Here is a 20855-nt window from a genome sequence, read left to right as displayed (position 1 = left end):
TAAAGTAATGTTGTGGGTGAGAAGGATGGGTACTTCAACTTGTAAAATGGGTTTAGGAGGGAAATTAAGAAAGGAACTGGTTCTGAAATGCCTTTTGAAAAGTATTGCTCGGTGTTGTGGCATTCAAAAGCTGTAAAGTAAAGTTCTGGGTGAAAAGGATGGGTACTTCAACTTGTAAAATTGGCTTAGAAGGGACATTATGAAAAGAAATGGTTCTGAAATGTCATTTGAAAAGTATTGCTTGGTGTTGGAGCATTCAAAAAGCTGTAAAGTAAAGTTGTGGGTGAGAAGGATGGGTACTTCAAGTTGGAAAATTGGTTTAGAAAGGACATTAAGAAAACAACTTGTTCTGAAATGCCTTTTGAAAAGCATTGCTTGTTGTTGCCTTCAAAAGCTGTAAAGTAATGTTGTGGTTGAAAAGGATGGTAGCGTCAAGTTGGAAAATGGGTCTAGAAGGGAAATTATGAAAATAACTTGTTCTGAAATGCCTTTTGAAAAGTATTGCTTGGTTTTGGGGCATTCAAAAGCTGTAAAGTACAGTTGTGGGTGAGAAGGATGGGTACTTCAAGTTGGAAAATAGGTTTAGAAGGGACATTAAGAAAAGAACTTGTTCTGAAATGCCTTTTGAAAAGTATTGCTTGGAGTTGGGGCATTCAAAAAGCAGTAAAATAAAGTTGTGGGTGAAAAGTATGGGAACTTCAACTTGTAAAATGGATTTAGGACGGTCACTAAGAAAAAAACTTGTTCTGAAATGTCTTTTGAAAAGTATTGCTTGATGTTGTAGCATTCAAAAGCTGTAAAGTAAAGTTGTGGGTGAGAAGGATGGGTACTTCAAGTTGGAGAATGGGTTTAGAAGTGACATTAAGAAAATAACTTGTTCTGAAATACCTTTTGAAAAGTATTGCTTGGTGTTGTGGCCTTCAAGAGCTGTAAAATAATGTTGTGGGTGAAAAGGATGGGTACTTCAACTTGTAAAATGGGTTTAGGAGGGATATTAAGAAAATAACTTATTCTGAAATGCCTTTGAAAAGTATTGCTTGATGTTGGAGCATTCAAAAATCAGTATAGTAAAGTTGTGGGTGTAAAGGATGGGTACTTCAATTTGTAAAATGGGATTAAGAAGGACATTAAGAAAAGAAGTTGTTCTGAAATGGCTTTGAAAAGTATTGCTTGGTGTTGGAGCATTCAAAAATCAGTATAGTAAAGTTGTGGGTGAAAGGGATGGGTACTTCAACTTGTAAAATGGGTTTAGCATGGTCATTAAGAAAATAACTTGTTCTGAAAAGATATAATAAAGCCATAAAAAGTATTAAAAAATGGGAGCTCAGGGGCCTTTGGGGTGCTGGGAGTCCTTTGGGGGTCTGGGGGGGGGCCTTTAGGGCCGGGTGGTCCTTTGGGGACCGGGTGTGGGCCTTTGGGGGTCCGGGGGGCCCTTTGGGAGTCCGGTGGTCTTTTGGGAGCCTGGTGGGCCTTTGTGGGGCCGGGGGTGGGCCTTTGGGGGTCTGGGGAGGGCCTTTGGGGTTCTGGGGGCCCTTTGGGAGCTTGGGGGACCTTTGAGTACCGGGGGCTTCCTTCGGGGTTGGGGTAGGGGGATTGGAACCCTTTGGGGTTGGGGTAGGGGGATCGGAACCCTTTGGGGTTGGGGTAGGGGACCTCACGACGCTGTTAAAATACAACTTGTGTATTATAACGACCACAGAGTCTTACCCTCAAATTCTCTTCTAAAATCATCTTTTAAATCATCTTTTAAAATGTCTCTAACTGTTTCGCTGAAATAATTCCCTATAATGGCTAAAACGGTTTCGCCCAAATAATCCTTAAACGTAATTTCAGCGAGTTCCTTTTGTTTTGGCATCTCTGCGCTGACACATTTCAAATTATTTGGAAACCCTTACGTGAATCAATCTCTTCATCGCTAAGATCTAAACATTCGCTTGGAGACAGTTCTCTTTAGAAACAACAAATTAATTCCCTCTCGTGTCAAATCAATTCTCTTTAGAAACAACAAATTAATTCCCCTTTCATGTCAATCAATCAATCATGACATCATCTGTCATGTGTGATCTAAACTTTGCCTCGGAAACATTCTCTTTGGAAAGACATCAAAGACATTAATTAACTTGACGTCATCTGTCAGACATCAATTAACCTTGCCCGGAAACAATTTGATTAATGACTCAATAATCCATGAAAGTGAGAAAGTTCCTGTTTTTCCATTCTCACTGACAAAAGCCATAAAACAGACTTGAACTGCTGTTGACATCCGTGAAAAACATCAAATAAATTGACCAACACACATAACCATCCAAGAAAACAGACATAAATGTGAAAAAGTTCCTGTTTTTTCATTCTCACTGAGAAAACCATAAACCACGTGGTTCTATGCCCAAATATGGTGCCCCCCCGGAGTATAAGATAGCCTTCTACTAATATGTAAAATCATGTGCCTATATTGGGTAGTGTACAATCCAAAAGGCATTTTCAGCTGTTTCATAACATCTAGGGGACACAAACGTAAATTAGCATTACACAAAATGAGTACAAAAAAAAAGAGGACAAAACCGTAATCTCAAAATTGGACAAACTGGACCATCAAATGAGAGAAGATCAAGAGAACGACCTGAAAAACTTAAACGTACGACGGGCAATAATGAACAACCTAGACTCCTAGATCATCAAAAATGAGAAGACCAATCCAAGCAACTAAGGTAAAAGGCACTGATAAAACGTCTGAAGCAATGATAAACGAAAATAAAGATAAAAGAGACCTTCAGTTAGAATATTAGCGAAACCGAAAATTAAAAGAAGTCAAAAACGAAATTGAAGAATACAGAAATATGCAGTTAAAAGATAAGTGGCAGCAAGAACCACACCGACTCAAAACGAAAGTGAAGAAAAAAAGTATGCGGTTATAAGACATGCGACAATGAGGATCAGAATGAATCAAAATGAAAATGAAGAACAGAAAAATGTGTGGTTAGAAACACGACCGTTAGTACAAAGTGTATGCAGTTAGAAGTGAATCAGCAGAAAGAAATACAAGCAACAGCAGGAATCAGAACTTACCAAAGATGAAAGTGAAGACCAAAGAACTGTAGGGTTAGCAGACACGCTAAAGAAAGTATCAAGAGTGTCAAAAATGAGAGTGAAGAAAAAGAAGCTGTGCTGTTAAAGGACAGCAAGAATCAGAACGAGTCAAAAATGAAAGTGCAGAAGAAAAAAAGTACTTGTGTACATAATGGTATACACTGAAGAACAAATTGGCTTTATCTGTATGTCTTGAGAGACAATTCGCTTACGCTCAGTGGAAAAAAAGTGAAGGGTGACAGAATACATTGTATTTAGATAGTATGGGCTACATATTTGCACATTAGGGTGTGGGGGTGAAGTATTTAGACAGCGTGAAGTTAGAAAACAATTCTTACTTCACAATATGCAGAATCATTTTAGCTAACATATTTTGTATGCAGACCAGCTATAATTTATTCCCCCCCCCCCAATGTGCAAAAATATAACCCAAACTTGTTTCTAAAGTATTATATTTTCATTATATTTTGGTATATTGCATTAGGAGTGACCTAACTTCACTTCTCGAGTGTGTACCATAATGTACACAAGTACCAAAAAAAATATTATGTTACAAGAACATCACAATCTTCAATGCCAACAAATTGTGGCTAAAAAACCCAGTAAAAACCTACAAAGGTGCCGTAAACTACGCAAGTGTTATAAGTCATTGGGACCCTTCAACTATGTATGTATTCACTGTGGAGTCCTCTATTGTCCCATAGAAAAAGTAACCAACAAAGATTATTTGTTTGAGGGCTGCTGCCTGCTTGGTCGAATTGCATTCCTGCATCGATAATTCCCAAATGAATTTGCTTGGCTTGTTATAGGACATCACTTGCTCTCTAAAGAGTTCAACAAATAAATACGAAACTGGAACTCATGTTTTGCTTTAGCTTCATTCAAAGTAAGCAATGATCAAACCAAAATTAGTCGTAGTGTTTTCAGCTTCAAAATAGCTGGACAAATTTATCCCAAATCAATTTAGCAGTACACCTATCACAGACCCCTGAAGGCGATTTTGAACCATATTCGTATGGTCCAATGTACTTTTTGGACCCCAATGGAGATGTTAAAGTACATCTTTTAAATTATTAGATCAGTCGTAACCCAACAGATCTCTAGGAATAAATATTGTGAGACACAAACAGCTATGCTAAAGGTTACATGAAAATGCAATATATATATATATATATATATATATATATATATATATATATATATATATATATATATATATATATATATATATATATATATATATATATATATATATATATATATATATATATATATATATATATATATATATATATATATATATATATATATATATATATATATATATATATATATATATATATATATATATATATATATATATATATATATATATATATATAAAAATTAATATATAAAAATATATATAAAAAAAAAGATGAAAGTGAAGACCAAAGAACTGTATATATATATAAAAATTCATATTTTGTTATAATTGCAATTAAACAATAGTAGATATATAATAAAATAATAATTTAATTTTCAAACACAAAAGTGTTTGTTTAATTTTTATAACGCGGAAATACTTGTTTGATATCTTATAATTACACCTTTACAGCTGCATATAATTACAGCTTTACATGCAGCTTTACAGCTGCATTTTCCTCTGATACCAACAATCTTTGAGTACACACATCCTAATATTCAGCCTGTGGGAACTAGCCGTGGGATGAACTAGGATGACTAGGGGAATCTAGTTCGGAAACTAGCCGTGAACGAAAGAACGTAAATTAGTTGTAATGTTAATACCCCACCCTGGAAAAGATGGCAGTAGGGACGGAAAATGTTTTACGAAGAAGGGAAGAAGAGGAAGAGAAACCGAAGGAAGGGTAGTCGGATTTATCAACATTCAGGAAAAGGCCAACACGTACAAATACTTCGCTCATATAATTTACTGATTTTGAAAGATTATTTTTAGATCTACCTGAAACTAAAAGATCCTCAGCATTGACCAGAAATGTTACGTTAGCAAAATCGTAAAAATAAATTGGAGGTGTATCCAAAGGAATTCAAGACATTGCTAAATTAAACAAACTAGGAGACATCTCTTCCTTATCAGATTCCCTTTTGAAAAAGGGAGCGTTGATCATAAACAGAACCATTAACTTTGACTCTAAGAGATGAAGACGGGAATCAGTATTTTAGTCGGAAAATGATGGACATCATTAGAAATAATAAATACCTTCAGAAATTATAAAAATAAATACTATTAGAAAATAAAGACTGCAAAGCTGAAAATGGTCAATGGCCTTAGAAACATCAAGCGCATAAAGATGAACACCGTAATATCTATTACAAGAAGCATCGTGAAGAATAGAAGATAGAATACGGTGAAGATTGCTGCATCCAACATGAGGTTGAAACCCACGCTGACTCGCCCACAAATAGATACCAGAAGTAATACGAGGAAGAATAAAAGGACACCATAAAAGGACGAAGAGATGAACAATGAAGGGAAAAATTACCTTCTTAAGTACTGCACATATCAACGGTTTACATTCAGGTTGAAGATGGTTTGCTGATTTACCATTAAGATCAGTTGAGGAAGATTTCAGTCTTGGCTGAGACTTCGTTGCGTAAATTCACCTTTTCAAGAGCTGATATTATCGTACCACACAAAAAACTGTCAGGTACAATGGACGAAAATGCTCATTTTGAAAAATAATAGAAGATGCGATATCAACGGTTTAACATTCAAGCTGTAGGTGGTTTGCTGAAATACCATCTAGATCAGTCGAGGAAGATCTAAGTCTTAAATGAGAATTCTTTGTGTAAATTTACCTTTTGAAATACTGAAGTTACCGTACCACACAAAAAACTGTCAGTACAATGGACGAAAAAAGACATATTTGACAAAAATATTAGAAGATGTGATATCAACGGTTCACATTCAGACTGAAGGGGGTTTGCTGAAATACCATCAAGATCAGTCAAGGAAGATTTCAGTCTTTTTATAGCGTCTTCAACAGAAGGTAAAGACACCATAAACACACAAAATTTCGATAGCTCGGATAGAGTATGCCATAATACGAGACGGCTACAGTAGGAGTGAAAAGCATAATTCACTGCAGAAGAAAATCATAGAATAATATTGCTCCTGTGCTTCAGGAAAATGGAGAAAGGTGAATCACTCTCGTACTGAACTATGTCGATTCTTTTTGCGGTGAATCATTCGTTTTGGTGAATTGTTCATGTTGATTACAAACAAAACCCTCAACTTTAACCATAAGAAATGATGACGAGCACCATTATTTGAGTACATATTTCAACATTTAAATTATGTAATTAAATTAAGGATGGAAAGAACGAGGGTGAGAGGGGGAAGACGAGAGAGGGGGAGAGATTTTGTGAAAGTAGCATTGCTGTTCCGAACTTTTTCTTTTTAAACATTTTTAAAGAAGAGCTAATATTTTTTCTTTTTAAAGAAGGGCTAATAATTTTTTCTTTTTAAAGAAGGGCTATTAATTAAAAAAAGTAAAGCTAAATATTTGTGCATTATATTAAGATAAGAGACAAGCAGGTCTTTCGCACAACCTTCCAATCAGTTAGCAGCTAGACGATTTGGCAACATTCCAGAAGGCAACAAAATAAACAATAGCAAAACAACAACAGGAAAGTATTTTGGTGTATTCTTGACAAATCACAGCTACTATACTACAAGTAAAAAAACAGCAACAACATGGAGCTTTAAGTCACCTACCTTTGAGCCATGATACACTACAGTTCTTTCAACGACTTCCTCCACGTAAACAATGTCCACTGGATCGACTCCATACTAAAAACAAATGATATTCGATAGAGCAAATCCTCCTAGGTTTACAAAGGTAAGTGCATCTGAAGTAAGAAGGTTCAAGTATAACAAAATAAAGCAAAATACACATAAGTGAACCTCCAGTGCCAGGGCTTGAGTGTTTTTGCAACAGTAGTGACCAATGGGTTACAACTGTGGAGCAGTAAAAGTAATAATCTCTAGAAAGCCTTCTAGAAAAGCCTTCTGTTTGTGTAAGACAACAAAAGTTGGTGTAGAACATTCAAAAATACGATTTTTTTTCTTTCTTAAAAACATACAAGAATGATACTTTAGAGTTTTTTGGCGGGAACACTTGCCTGGAAATATGCTTGTAAATTATAATGTCCTTCAATCATTGAGAACCCTTCTGTTATTTTTTCCTATTTTCTACTATTAACTAGTTTAAGAAGTATTGTAGTAAGCGTTTTTCATACTTTAAAACTTTCACTTAACATCGAAATAAACATATACTGACCTTAAAGATGCTCTCGCTGACTTCAATTATCACAATAAAAGACCGTATCATGTTGATGTACAACAGAAATCTATGATGCTTATCAAAATACAGGAGATAAAAAGCATTCGAACTGACCAGCAATTAAGTTTGTAAGACCACGAGGAAAGGCTTAAAAAAACAAGAAATGATAAGACCAATTATCCAGGCTATTCTTTTTGCGATTTTCACGAACTAACCCCGCGGGGTATTATTCTCTAATAGTTGAGTGTTTTTGCAACAGTCGTGACCAATGGGTTAAAACTGTGGAACAGCAAAAGTTACAATCTCTAGCGGCTTATATCTAAATCTTCTAAATGAACAACTAAAGTCATATTTGTTGCATGAAATTAAATAGAGTTGAGTCCCAATAGACCACTCCTAAGGAAGCATATGACACGTATGTAGCTCTATTCTTACAGTGGGTCAGTCAAGCATGAAAGCAATTGTAGAGGTTGGATCCAACTGGTTCGAGAGAATAAGTTCCACTAGTTCCTTAGTTTCCACTAATTTCCACTTTAGGTAGACTAAGTTGTGACAAGAATTTAGGAATCCCCACCAAAGTTGATGAAGGTATTTTGATAAATTTATACGGAATTCCCTAATGGTTGAGTGCTTTTGTTAATGGTTGAGAGTTGAGTGCTTTTGCAACAGTCGTGACCAATGTGTCAAAACTGTGGAGCTGAAAAAGTAACATCTCAAGTGGCTTGTATCTAAACCTTCCAAATGCACAACAAAGGCCCATTTGTTGCATGAAGTTAAATACAGTTGAGACCCAATAGACCACTCCTAAGGACGCATATGACACGCATGTAGCCCTATTCTTACAGTGGGACGATCAAGCATGAAAGCAATTGTAGAGGTTGGATCCAACTGGTTCGAGAGAACAAGTTCCACTAGTTCCTTAGTTTCCACTAATTTCCACTTTAGGTAGACTAAGTTGTGACAAGAATTTAGGAATCCCCACCAAAGTTGATGAAGGTATTTTGATAAATTTATACGGAATTCCCTATTAGTTTAGTGCTTTTGTTAATGGTTTAGAGTTGAGCGCCTTTGCAACAGTCGTGACCAATGGGTTACAACTGTGGAGCTGCAAACGTAAAATCTCAAGCGTATTGTATCTGAACCTTGTAAATGCAGAACAAAAGTCCCATTTGTTGCATGAAGTTAAAAACAGTTGAGACCCAATACACCACTCCTAAGGACGCATATGACACGTTTGTAGCCCTATTCTTACAGTGGGTCGATCAAGCATGAAAGCAATTGCAGAGGTTGGATCCAACTGGTTCGAGAGAATAACTTCCACTAGTTCCTTAGTTTCCACTAATTTCCACTTTAGGTAGACTAAGTTGTGACAAGAATTTAGGACTCCCCACCAAAGTTGATGAAGATATTTTGATAAATTTATACGGAATTCTCTAATAGTTGGGTGCTTTTGTTAATGGCTGAGAGTTGAGCGCTTTTGCAACAGTCGTGATGAATGGGTTACTAAACCTTCTAAATGCAGAACAAAAGTCCTATTTGTTGCATGAAATTAAATAGAGTTGAGACCCAATAGACCACTCATAAGGACGCGTATGAGACGCATGTAGCCCTATTCTTACCAAGGGAGGATCAAGCATGAAAACACTTGCAGAGGTTGGATCCAACACTCGGATCCAACTAGTTGTAGAAAATAATTTCCACTTGTTCCTTAGTTTCCACTAATTTCTACTTTAGGTAGACTAAGTTGTGACAAGAATTTAGGAATCCCCACCAAAGTCGATGAAGGTATTTTGATAAATTTATACGGAATTCTCTAATGGTTGAGTGCTTTTAATAATGGTTGAGAGTTGAGTTTTAACCAATGGGTTACAACTGTGGAGCCGCAAAAGTAAAATCTCAAGCGGCTTGTATCTGAACCTTGTAAATGCAGAACAAAAGTCCCATTTGTTGCATGAAGTTAAATACAGTTGAGACCCAATAGACCACTCCTAAGGACGCATATGACACGCATGTAGCCCTATTCTTACAGAGGGACGATCAAGCATGAAAGCACATGCAGAGGTTGGATCCAACTGGTTCGAGAGAATAACTTCCACTAGTTCCTTAGTTTCCACTAATTTCTACTTTAGGTAGACTAAGTTGGGACAAGAATTTAGGAATCCCCACCAAAGTTGATGAAGGTATTTTGATAAATTTATACGGAATTCCCTAATAGTTTAGCGCTTTTGTTAATGGTTGAGAGTTGAGCGCCTTTGTAACAGCCGTGACCAATGGGTTAAAACTGTGGAGCAGCAAAAGTAAAATCTCAAGCGTATTGTATCTGAACCTTGTAAATGCAGAACAAAAGCCCATTTGTTGCATGAAGTTAAACACAGTTAAGACCCAATAGACCACTCTTAAGGACGCATATGACACGTATGTAGCCCTATTCTTAAAGAGGGAGGATCAAGCATGAAAACACTTGCAGAGGTTGGATCCAACTGGTTCGAGAGAATAAGTTCCACTAGTTCCTTAGTTTCCACTAATTTCCACTTTAGGTAGACTAAGTTGTGACAAGAATTTAGGAATCCCCACCAAAGTTGATGAAGATATTTTGATAAATTTATACGGAATTCTCTAATAGTTGGGAGCTTTGTTAATGGTTGAGAGTTGAGCGCTTTTGCAACAGTCGTGATGAATGGGTTACTAAACCTTGTAAATGCAGAACAAAAGTCCCATTTGTTGCATGAAGTTAAATAGAGTTGAGACCCAATAGACCACTCATAAGGACGCGTATGAGACGCATGTAGCCCTATTCTAACCAAGGGAGGATCAAGCATAAAAACACTTGCAGAGGTTTGATCCAACACACGGATCCAACTAGTTGTTGAAAATAATTTCCACTTGTTCCTTAGTTTCCACTAATTTCCACTTTAGGTAGACTAAGTTGTGACAAGAATTCAGGGATCTCCGCCAAAGTTGATGAAGATATTTTGAAAAATTTATACGGAATTCTCTAATAGTTGAGTGCTTTTGTTAATGGTTGAGAGTTGAGCACCTTTGCAACAGTCGTGACCAATGGGTTACAACTGTGGAGCAGCAAAAGTAAAATCTCAAGCGGCTTGTATCTAAACCTTCTAAATGCACAACAAAGGCCCATTTGTTGCATGAGGTTAAACACAGTTAAGACCCAATAGACCACTCTTAAGGACGCATATGACACACATGTAGCCCTATTCTTACCAAGGGAGGATCAAGCATGAAAACATTTGCAGAGGTTGGATCCAACACTCGGATCCAACTGGCTCTAGAGAAGGATTTCCACTTGTTCCTTAGTTTCCACTAATTTCCACTTTAGGTAGACTAAGTTCTGACAAGAATTTAGAGATCTCCGCCAAAGTTGATGAAGATATTTTGAAAAATTTATACGGAACTCTCTAATAGTTGAGTGCTTTTGTTAATGGTTGAGAATTGAGCACCTTTGTAACAGCCTTCACCAATGGGTTACAACTGTAGATAATCAGTAGTTTTACTACTGATGACGGTCACTGTATATGTGACCGAAATATCTGGTATTTTTGTGAATTTCTATCATCACTGTCTATTAAAAGGATTTTATCCCTATTTGAACTTTTATCTATCGGATTACAACTGTGGAGCAGCAAAAGTAAAATCTCTAGCGGCTTGTATCTAAACCTTGTAAATGCAGAACAAAAGTCCCATTTGTTGCATGAAGTTAAATATAGTTGAGACCCAATAGACCACTCCTAAGGACGCATATGACACGCATGTAGCCCTATTCTTACAGAGAGACGATCAAGCATGAAAGCACTTGCAGAGGTTGGATCCAACTAGTTCGACAGAATAACTTCCACTAGTTCCTTAGTTTCCACTAATTTCCACTTTAGGTAGACTAAGTTGGGACAAGAATTTAGGAATCCCCACCAAAGTTGATGAAGGTATTTTGATAAATTTATACGGAATTCCCTAATGGTTGAGCGCTTTTGTTAATGGTCGAGAGTTGAGCGCTTTTGCAACAGTCGTGACCAATGGGTTAAAACTGTGGAGCAGCAAACGTAAAATCTCTAGCGGCTTGTATATAAACCTTGTAAATGCAGAACAAAAGTCCCATTTGTTGCATGAAGTTAAATACAGTTGAGACCCAATAGACCACTCCTAAGGACGCATATGACACGTATGTAGCCCTATTCTTACAGTGGGTCGATCAAGCATGAAAGAACTTGCAGAGGTTGGATCCAACTGGTTCGAGAGAATAACTTCCACTAGTTCCTTAGTTTCCACTAATTTCCACTTTAGGTAGACTAAGTTGTGACAAGAATTTAGGAGTCCCCACCAAAGTTGATGAAGATATTTTGATAAATTTATAGGGAATTCTCTAATAGTTGGGAGCTTTTGTTAATGGCTGAGCCTTGAGCGCTTTTGCAACAGTCGTGATGAATGGGTTACTAAACCTTCTAAATGCAGAACAAAAGTCCTATTTGTTGCATGAAATTAAATAGAGATCCAACACTCGGATCCAACTGGCTCTAGAGAATAATTTCTACTTGTTCCTTAGTTTCCATTAATTTCCACTTTAGGTAGACTAAGTTGTGACAAGAATTTAAGGATCCTGGCAAAAATTTATGAAGATATTTTGATAAATTTATACGGAATTCTCTAATAGTTGAGTTCTTTTGTTAATAGTTGAGAGCTTTGCCAACCAATGGGTTACAACTGTGGAGCAGCAAAAGTAACAATCTCTAGCGGCTTGCCTTTAAACCTTCTAAATGAACAACAAAAGTCTTATTTGTTGCATGAAGTTAAATATAGTTGAGACCCAATAGACCACTCATAAGAACGCGTATAACACGCATGTAGCCCTATTCTTACCAAGGGAGGATCAAGCATGAAAACACTTGCAGAGGTTGGATCCAACACTCGGATCCAACTGGTGCTAGAAAATAATTTCCAGTTGTTCCTTAGTTTTCACTAATTTACACTTTAGGTAGACTAAGCTGTGACAAAAATTCAGGGATCTCCGCCAAAGTTGATGAAGATATTTTGATAAATTTATACTGAATTCTCTAATAGTTGAGTGCTTTTGCAACAGCCGTGATCAATGGGTTGCAACTGTGGAGCCGCAAAAGTGAAATCTCTAGCAGCTTGTATCTAAACCTTCTAAATGCACAACAAAGGTCCAATTTGTTGCATAAAGTTAAATACAGTTGGAACCCAATAGACCACTCCTAAGGACACATATGACATGCATGTAGCCCTCTTCTTAAAGAGGGAGGATAAAGCATGAAAGCACTTACAGAGGTTGGATCCAACTGGTTCTAGAGAATAATTTCCACTTGTTCCTTAGTTTCCATTAATTTCCACTTTAGGTAGACTAAGTTGTGACAAGAACTTAGGGATCCTCGCCAAAGTTGATGAAGATATTTTGATAAATTTATACAAATGTGCTATTTGTTGCATGAAGTTAATTTCAGTTGAAACCCAATAGACCACTCCTAAGGACGCGTATGACACGCATGTAGCAATATTGTTACCAAGGGAGGATTAAGCACTAAAACACTTTCAGAGGTTGGATCCAACACTCGGATCCAACTAGTTATAGAAAATAATTTCCGCTTGTTCCTTAGTTTCCACTAATTTCCACTTTAGGTAGAATAAGTCAGGGGCGGATCCAGCCTTTCATTCTAGGGGGGGGATTCTTACCGAAAAGAGTGGGGGTCGGGTCCTTTTTTTCGGCCAAACAAGGCTGATTTTTATTCGCGTTTTAGTGTCTCTGTCGGTCTATTATTTAACGAAAATAGGGTTTTCATATATTACAAAAATGCTTACAGGAACTGTACTTGATCAACTGACAACTGTTTACAAGAAAAATTCAAGCTTCCTTGCTCCACTGTTCGCAAACCTTTCGATTAACCTGTCAATACTGATATCAATGTCACGGTGCACATTAAGGAGGGCCAAACCACTGAGTCTAGTTTGCCCCATCTGTGCTCTGAGCCAGGTTTTAAGTTTGCGTAAAGTTGAGAAGCTATTCTCGGCAGATACCACGCTCACTGGTAGAGATATGAAAATAGCAAGAAGGGAGCTGACATAAGGATATAGGTCTCTGTTACATTCCTTGGCAGTTGCTTCCACTGAACAAGGAAAAATACCTCCTTCTCTTTTAACCCCAAGCCATCTACTTCTCCACACATACGCTTCTGCCAAAACAAGCCTTGCACTGGTAGACAGCACGGTTAAGCCAAGAAGTTGACCGTACATTCCAGAGACCTCTTTGATGGAAGATTGCAGCAAATCATCAGTACAATTCACAATATTTGATGGCAGCAGTACGGCTAACCGGAAAGAGTTCACCGCGTCTCTTGAGAATCGGCTGTTTTTTTTTGTTTTTTTTTATTAAAAAAAAACCCCTCCTCTCCTCTCAGTAACGAGAAATATTAAATTCAAAACACACCTAATTTTAACTTTAGACGTCACCTACTCTTTTTATTAAATAGTAGCCGAACTGGACACACTTCAAGTCACCATATACTACCAAAAACCATCCAATAAAAAAAAGATTTTGACACTCCCGTGGAAAAGGGCGTCCTCCCCCAACAGTAAGCCATTCATATGGTGGCTATTTCTTACCATACCTCTAAACTCTTCCAGATGGTGACCCTACGTGTCTCCTATAAAACAAATAATAATAAAAAAATTCAAAATAAACTAATTAAATTAATAATAATAAAACAAATAAACCAAATTATCTATCAGAATAACTTTCTTTTACAAAAAAAATACACCAACATATTTACAAATTACAAAGACCTCAAAGAAAGTAATAATGATACCACTTTTCAACTTTATCTTTTCATTTTTTCCCTTTTAACTATACTTCGGCTACTATGTAACTCCAAAAACAGAACAAAAAACAACATTAAAAAAACTGGCAACGCTGTTTTACCCATTTCTACTCACACACAAACACACGATTGAGACGATTGAAAATCGGCTCTTTAAGTCCCTTATGACTGAGTCAAGCATAGGTAGAAAAACGGCACGTCGATAATATTCTTCAGGCGTAGTATGAGGAGGACTATTTCGATGAACCTGTTTTTGTGTAACCCTTGGAACTTCAACAGACAATTGGATTTCATCTGACAATTCTTTTACTTGCTCGAATACTAATGCGAACTCTTTGTCACACGTTTCCTGTCGCTTTCCAAGAACATCTAAAAGAATTGAAACGCGGCCATCGGCAGCACCCAAGTCCAAAGTCTTCTTCTGGAATAGCCGACTAAGAGGAAAGGTCAGAGCGAAAATGCTGCGTAGACACTGAAGGGAAACCACGAATTTTGCACTATGTAACGCTGTCACAAGCGTCTTTGCCTTCAGAGCGGTTACTGGTTCACTCCAGTGACTGTTGTGTTCCAAAGACTGGATAATTTTTGGAAGTTCAGACACAAACTGCATAAGTGACTCGCGCCGCTCGATCCACATCGTCTCGCACATTCCCGTGAGCTTAGCTTTCAGAACTTTATTCAAGACGTAATTTCTCTTCAGACGTAACGCTGTCACAAGCGTCTTTGCCTTCAGAGCGGTTACTGGTTCACTCCAGTGACTGTTGTGTTCCAAAGACTGGGTAATTTTTGGAAGTTCAGACACAAACTGCATAAGTGACTCGCGCCGCTCGATCCACATCGTCTCGCACATTCCCGTGAGCTTAGCTTTCAGAACTTTATTCAAGACGTTATTTCTCTTCGCAGATGCATTAAAAAAATGCAACAACATTTTTTATAATGCCTATGGAATTTCTGATGCTCGAAACAGCTGAGCTTCTTGACAAGGAAAGGTTTAGGGCGTGGTTAAAGCAGAGACAACGAGACACGTTTTTAGCTTTTTTTCTGAATTTCACTACAGCACCACAGTTATTTGATACCATCATTGCACACCCATCCGTCCCGATTCCAACACAGTCAAGTAGATTCAAACCCATTTCTTCCAAGAAATGGGTAAACTTCCAAGAAGTTTAGTACTAGCTGGCCAATCACTTTTCCGTTGGCAGTCGGCTCTTTGTCTGCAGCAAAACTTTCAAAGGTGGCATGATGAACGTCAACAAAACCTATGAAGTCTTCGCGTCTATGGTTATCGAAGGCATATCAGAGAGCCGAACTAAGTTGCGATGAATGTGACACATCTTTTGTCTCATCGAAAATGATGCTGATATACCTTGCTGACTTTACTGTCTCTAGAATGACCCCTATGACTTTTTTCGCACAACACTCAATAAACTGGTTTTGAGTTGTTTTGCTGATAGAAGTAACATTTTTTTCCCGATGTTTTCAGTTGTTCCTTTAATTTACTGTCGCCACTTTCAACACGATAACGTAGTAGTTGTCGGAAGTTTCCTTCATTGGAAAGCAGCATATCATCCAAGTTAAGCTGCCATCATCTCGATGGCCCCTAAGTGGAATATTCTGCCTTCCTATAAATATGATTGATTCCAGAATCGGCTTAAGCCTCTCTCTGTTTTATGTTACTTGCTTCATTCGCTGTTCGTTAACGCGGTTATTTACAGATTCGTGCGGAGAATGATAGGCTCTTAGAAACGACATTCCAGCTTCTACTGCGTCACGATGGTACTGGGAAGTATCATGTACTATCAGGTCTCCATCTATTCCCAGTAACTTAGCAAATTTTGTGACAACCTTTGTGACCAGCTATTGTAGGGCAACCTGTCTGTTTGAGCCCCCGCTCGCCCCAATTACAAAAAGACAGCAGTATTTACAAATAAGGCCTTTCTTGGCAGCAGAATACACAGGCCAGTGGAAACTCTGCAAATGAGAATCGTTAAGTACCTATTTTCATCTTTCCCCCGCTTTAAATGAACAAAATGCGGCATTTGGTACCCAGTAGGCAAATTCCATGGCCTCTCCAGAAGCTCGCACTTTATTCGGTCGTCAATGGCATGTATTGTACCGATGTGGATCCCAATATCGTTTTCTGGAAAGAGGGTAGGGGGCGAGGGTGTTGTTGGATGATCACTGTGAACGTTTACGGGGTCAACAGAAGATTGCAAAGTGTCCGGAATTTATGCCTGTTCGCCACTTCCAACAGAACTAATTGAAGAGCAACTTGCAGTTACAGTTACACTATCCGTTCTGCGAGACTTTGAAATGACAAAGCTGTCAAGCGTCTTTTGTCCGCGTTTTCCCGACATTAATATCGCTTAAACGACGAAAGTCCTCGTGACAGACACACATTCAAATTTCACTATAAACTGGAACGAAATGTTTGTTTTGACATTCCAGAACATTCAGAACCGGTTGCGTTACGTCTCGAACAGGGAGGGGACTGGTGAGAACTAGCTAAAAGTTACCGGGTAAACTGTTGCTACGTATGCTATGAGGTGAGAAATACTCGAGGAGGAAACGGCGGCGGAGGAAAAGCTGTGAAATGAACGTAATGTACAAAGGTTTTAGAGTCTAGTTACAGTAGTTAGAACATGCGATATTGCAGACTTCCGTGAGTGCAGTAAAACAAAAACAAAAAAATTACAGCCCGTCTAGGGGGGCGATAGCCCCCTGGATCCGCCGGTGGACTAAGTTTTGACAAGAATTTAGGGATCCCTGCCAAAGTTGATGAGGATATTTTGATTAATTTATACGGAGTTCTCTAATAGATGAGTGCTTTTGTTAATAGTTAAGAGTTGAGTGTTTTTGCAAAAGTCATGACAAATGGGTTGCAACTGTGGAGCAGCAAAAGTAACAATCTTTAACGGCTTGTATACAAACCAGAGGGAGGATCAAGCATGCACTTACTGAGGTCGGATTCAACTGGTTCTGTGTAATAATTTCCGCTAGCCTGCCGGGGCTGACGTAGAAATTTCGATACATTTATGCTAAATTTTCAAACACAAGTTTGATAAGCTGTAGACTTTGTTCAGATCCTACGTCCCCTTAACCTAGATTAAGTTGTGACAAGAATTTAGGGATCCCCGCCAAAGCTTATAAAAATATTTTTTTAAAATTTATACGGAATTCTTTAATAAAGGTATGATCCGGTACAGATCTTACTTCTAATAGCCTAATAGGTTATATATAGGTCTAATAGGTTAATAACATAATATTTATTAGTCTACGGCACTTGAACCATATTTTCATTATGACCTTTTAAGGCGAATGTTACCCATGCCTTTTTATTTTTTCTGGCAGCTCCAATTTCTCATTGGTGCTTCTTAAGGCTCAAAAGGCAAAGTAGACAATTTTGAAGTGTTTTTTTTTGTGTGTGTGTGAGGGGGGATCATATCCAGCGAATGAAAAAGCTGTTTTCACTGTTGCTGATTATTTATAGTATTTTGACTTGTAATAAATTATTGTAAGATTATAACATTATCATTGTATTATAGTAAAATGATTAGTATTACTATATAGAACAATATAACTATTATACTACTATTAACACCATCGTACTTGTCTTCACAGTTTCTAGTTTCCCATGAAATTTTTGGCAAATTATACAAAAGGATTAAGGCAAGGGTCGGCAGCATATGAAACGCGTGTCATCAAGCGACCCATTCACTAATTTTGAATGACAAACTTCAATTCCGAGAAGGTAGCCTATAAAAAGTAAAAACAAAAAAAAATTTTAAACATAAAAATGGATAAAATAGTTTGATGAAAAAAAATTAAATAGACACTAATAGCAATGTTTTAGATCCATAAATAAAAAAAATACATGATATAGATATAAGGAGATTCTCCCCTGAGAACACTTGAAGGATTTTCAATGAGATTCTTCAAACGAATTTGATCATTAGTATGGGTATTGTATGTCATTCTCTCAGTTGGCGATCAAGTTAAGTAGCACAAAGATAGTGAAGTAGTGAAGTGAAGCTAAAGAATTACTCCGTGAAATAGTTATTATTATTTAAAAAATATTATCATGGACAAACAAATAGCAAATATCGGTTATGTCAAGATGATATGACAGACAAGAATTTATACATTAGAAATATTTATGCATTATATATACAGAATGTATGTACATACATCTGTGTGCATGCACATACAAAAAAGCGTGTATGTATTGAAATAGTGACATATTTATATGTACTTTATTAAATAACCTCCAAGATATAAGAGTATGGGCAACTTACAAGAATGGTCACTCGTGCTACTGTCGACAAAAAGAACTAGAACGCCATCTTGCGTTTGGCGACACTTGGTACTGTTTTCAGAGTAATGCTAAGAATCATTAATTTAATTAGGGTGATTGATAAAATTAGGTTAGTAACAAGTGTCTGGTCTCAGTTCCTGACAGACAAACTACTACAGAGGTTGAAAACATGCCAAGTGTTACCAAACACTAGAAGACATAGGTAGTTTTTTTTTGTCAACACTAGCATCAGTTACCACTCTTATAAGTTACCCATGCTCTTTGACCAAGACAATATTGAACCGTACCAACCACTAGTTCTCCTAGGGGGAAATAGGGCCTGATAAGCTCGAGTGCTCCAAGCTAAGGTTGGGACCTCGTAGCTATGATTCACGCCCCCATCCCTAGTGAGGCTAGAGGAGAGCCCTAGGTTGCACCTCATCGCGATGGAGTGGTGAAACGTTCTGCTGGTTGCCTAGCCCGACCTGCAGAATGGCTAACGCAACGGGACGCCAAAAGCTTGGGGAGCTGTTGGTCAAGAGTATTCCTATAAAACACCAATGGATAGAGAAGATTCAGATATAACGAACAATACTACGGCGTCCGCGGTAGCCGATGCGGATCAGGTTCGGATGATGCCTGATTCAAGAAGTGGGCTAATCATCTCAACCAAGAAACTTAAAGTTGGTTCTTGGAACGTAAGAAGTTGCAAGGCCGAGTCAACTCAGATGCTCCTTACTCATGAAATAAAAAGTATGGTCTTAATATATGTTGCCTTACTGAGACTAGATTAAACGACATACTGACGAAATCAATTGACCTCACGGATTTAGAACCATTTAAATTTTACAACTCTGGACCGACTGATGGGAGCGGTCTCCCCGGAGCCAGATTCCTCCTGGACCCAATTGCTCATTCATCTGTCATCTCTTGGCAACCAGTGTCAGCAAGAATCTCTACCCTGAGATTGAAAGGCTGGATTAGAAACATGATTATATTGTCCGTCTACGCGCCTATCAGAGATAGCCCTGATGACGCCAAAGATGCGTTCTACTTTAAGCTACAGAGAATACTCGACTCTGTCCCAGGACGCGCCATACTATTTGTCGCTGGTAACTTTAACGCAAGGGTTGGTAAACCGGGTGCAAACACCAAAAGAGTGATCGGGCACTATACCATCGGAGATAGATGCTCGAACGGCGTTGCCACAGCTTGCCAGACACAAAAACCCATGTCTGGTTAACACCCAGTTCGAGCACAAGAAGCACCATCTTGTGACCCGGATATCTAACGACGGGGTTACCAAAGCCCAGATCTACCACTTCCTTCTCAGAAGACATTAGAGGAGCTCATGTCTCGATGCAAGAGTCTACAGAGGCACGGGTACAAGTTCAACAAACAGCTCTGATCACTTTCTTCTCATCTCTAAATTCAGTCAAAGACTAAGCACCCACAAAAAGAAGATAAAAACCAATCAGTTTGATGTATAAAAACTACTGAGTCCGCAGATCAAGGCTGATTTCGAGCTGAAGCTTAACAACCGATTTGATGCCCTTACTGACTACACGGACATCTAAGACCGATGGTTCAAGCTGAAAGTCCTGACGCAAGAGGTAGCTGAACAGGTTCTTGGTTACACCAAGAGGAAACAAAGGCTATGGATCCCGGACAAAACAACTGAGCTAGTGGAAAAGAAACGGTCCCTTCTCAGAGTCCCTAAAAAACCCCTAAAAAATACTCGCAAGCTGGTAAAGCAGTCTGCTCGTAGCAACAGGGAAAAGACTGGTCACAAATGGCTTCTGATATGCAACAAGCAGCCAAATCAAATAACCTAAGGGAAAACATTCAGGCCACTGAGGGAAGCGACAGGCAAGTCACCCATCTCCACGGACTCCCTGATAGACAAAACGGGCAACCTTATTCAGACAGAAAAAGACCGCCTTGAGAGATGGAAAGAATATTTCTCCGAGCTCCTTAATCCCACAAAAGCTCCGTGTGATCTACCCAATTTCCAGACTGTACCGAAGGAGCCCTACCAGATAGATCAACAGCAACCGTCATTTGTTGATGTTCTGCGGGCACTGAAAAACATGAAAAATAACAAAGCCTCCGGAGAGGAAGGCATCTCAGCACACATGTATAAGGTCATCCCCTAAACTATTATGTCAGCTGTAAGACTTGCTAGTTGAGGTATGGACGACAAAGAAATTCCCAAAAGACTGGAGACTCTCAGTACTTATACCGGTATATAAAAAGGGAGACAGGGCAGTCTGCTTGAACTACCGAGGTATATCACTAATAGACCAAGCCATGAAGGTCTTTTGT

The 20855-nt window shown here is 38.2% G+C and overlaps 1 protein-coding gene across 1 annotated transcript in view; it reads right to left on the bottom strand.

The window, feature by feature from the left end:
- LOC148940248 (uncharacterized) overlaps positions 1–20855 on the bottom strand; it is a 57471-nt gene that overhangs the window by 31251 nt on the left and 5365 nt on the right. The window contains exon 2 of the mRNA XM_089106499.1: positions 6827–6901. Coding sequence (XP_088962625.1) covers positions 6827–6901 — 75 coding nt within the window. The remainder of the gene's footprint in view (positions 1–6826; positions 6902–20855) is intronic.

This window comes from Artemia sp. Qi Xiang Cuo, chromosome 20 (assembly GCF_049724085.1).
Source record: "Artemia sp. Qi Xiang Cuo chromosome 20, ASM4972408v1, whole genome shotgun sequence".
Classification (NCBI taxonomy): domain Eukaryota; kingdom Metazoa; phylum Arthropoda; class Branchiopoda; order Anostraca; family Artemiidae; genus Artemia; species Artemia sp. Qi Xiang Cuo.
This window is presented reverse-complemented; position numbering and strand designations above follow the sequence as displayed.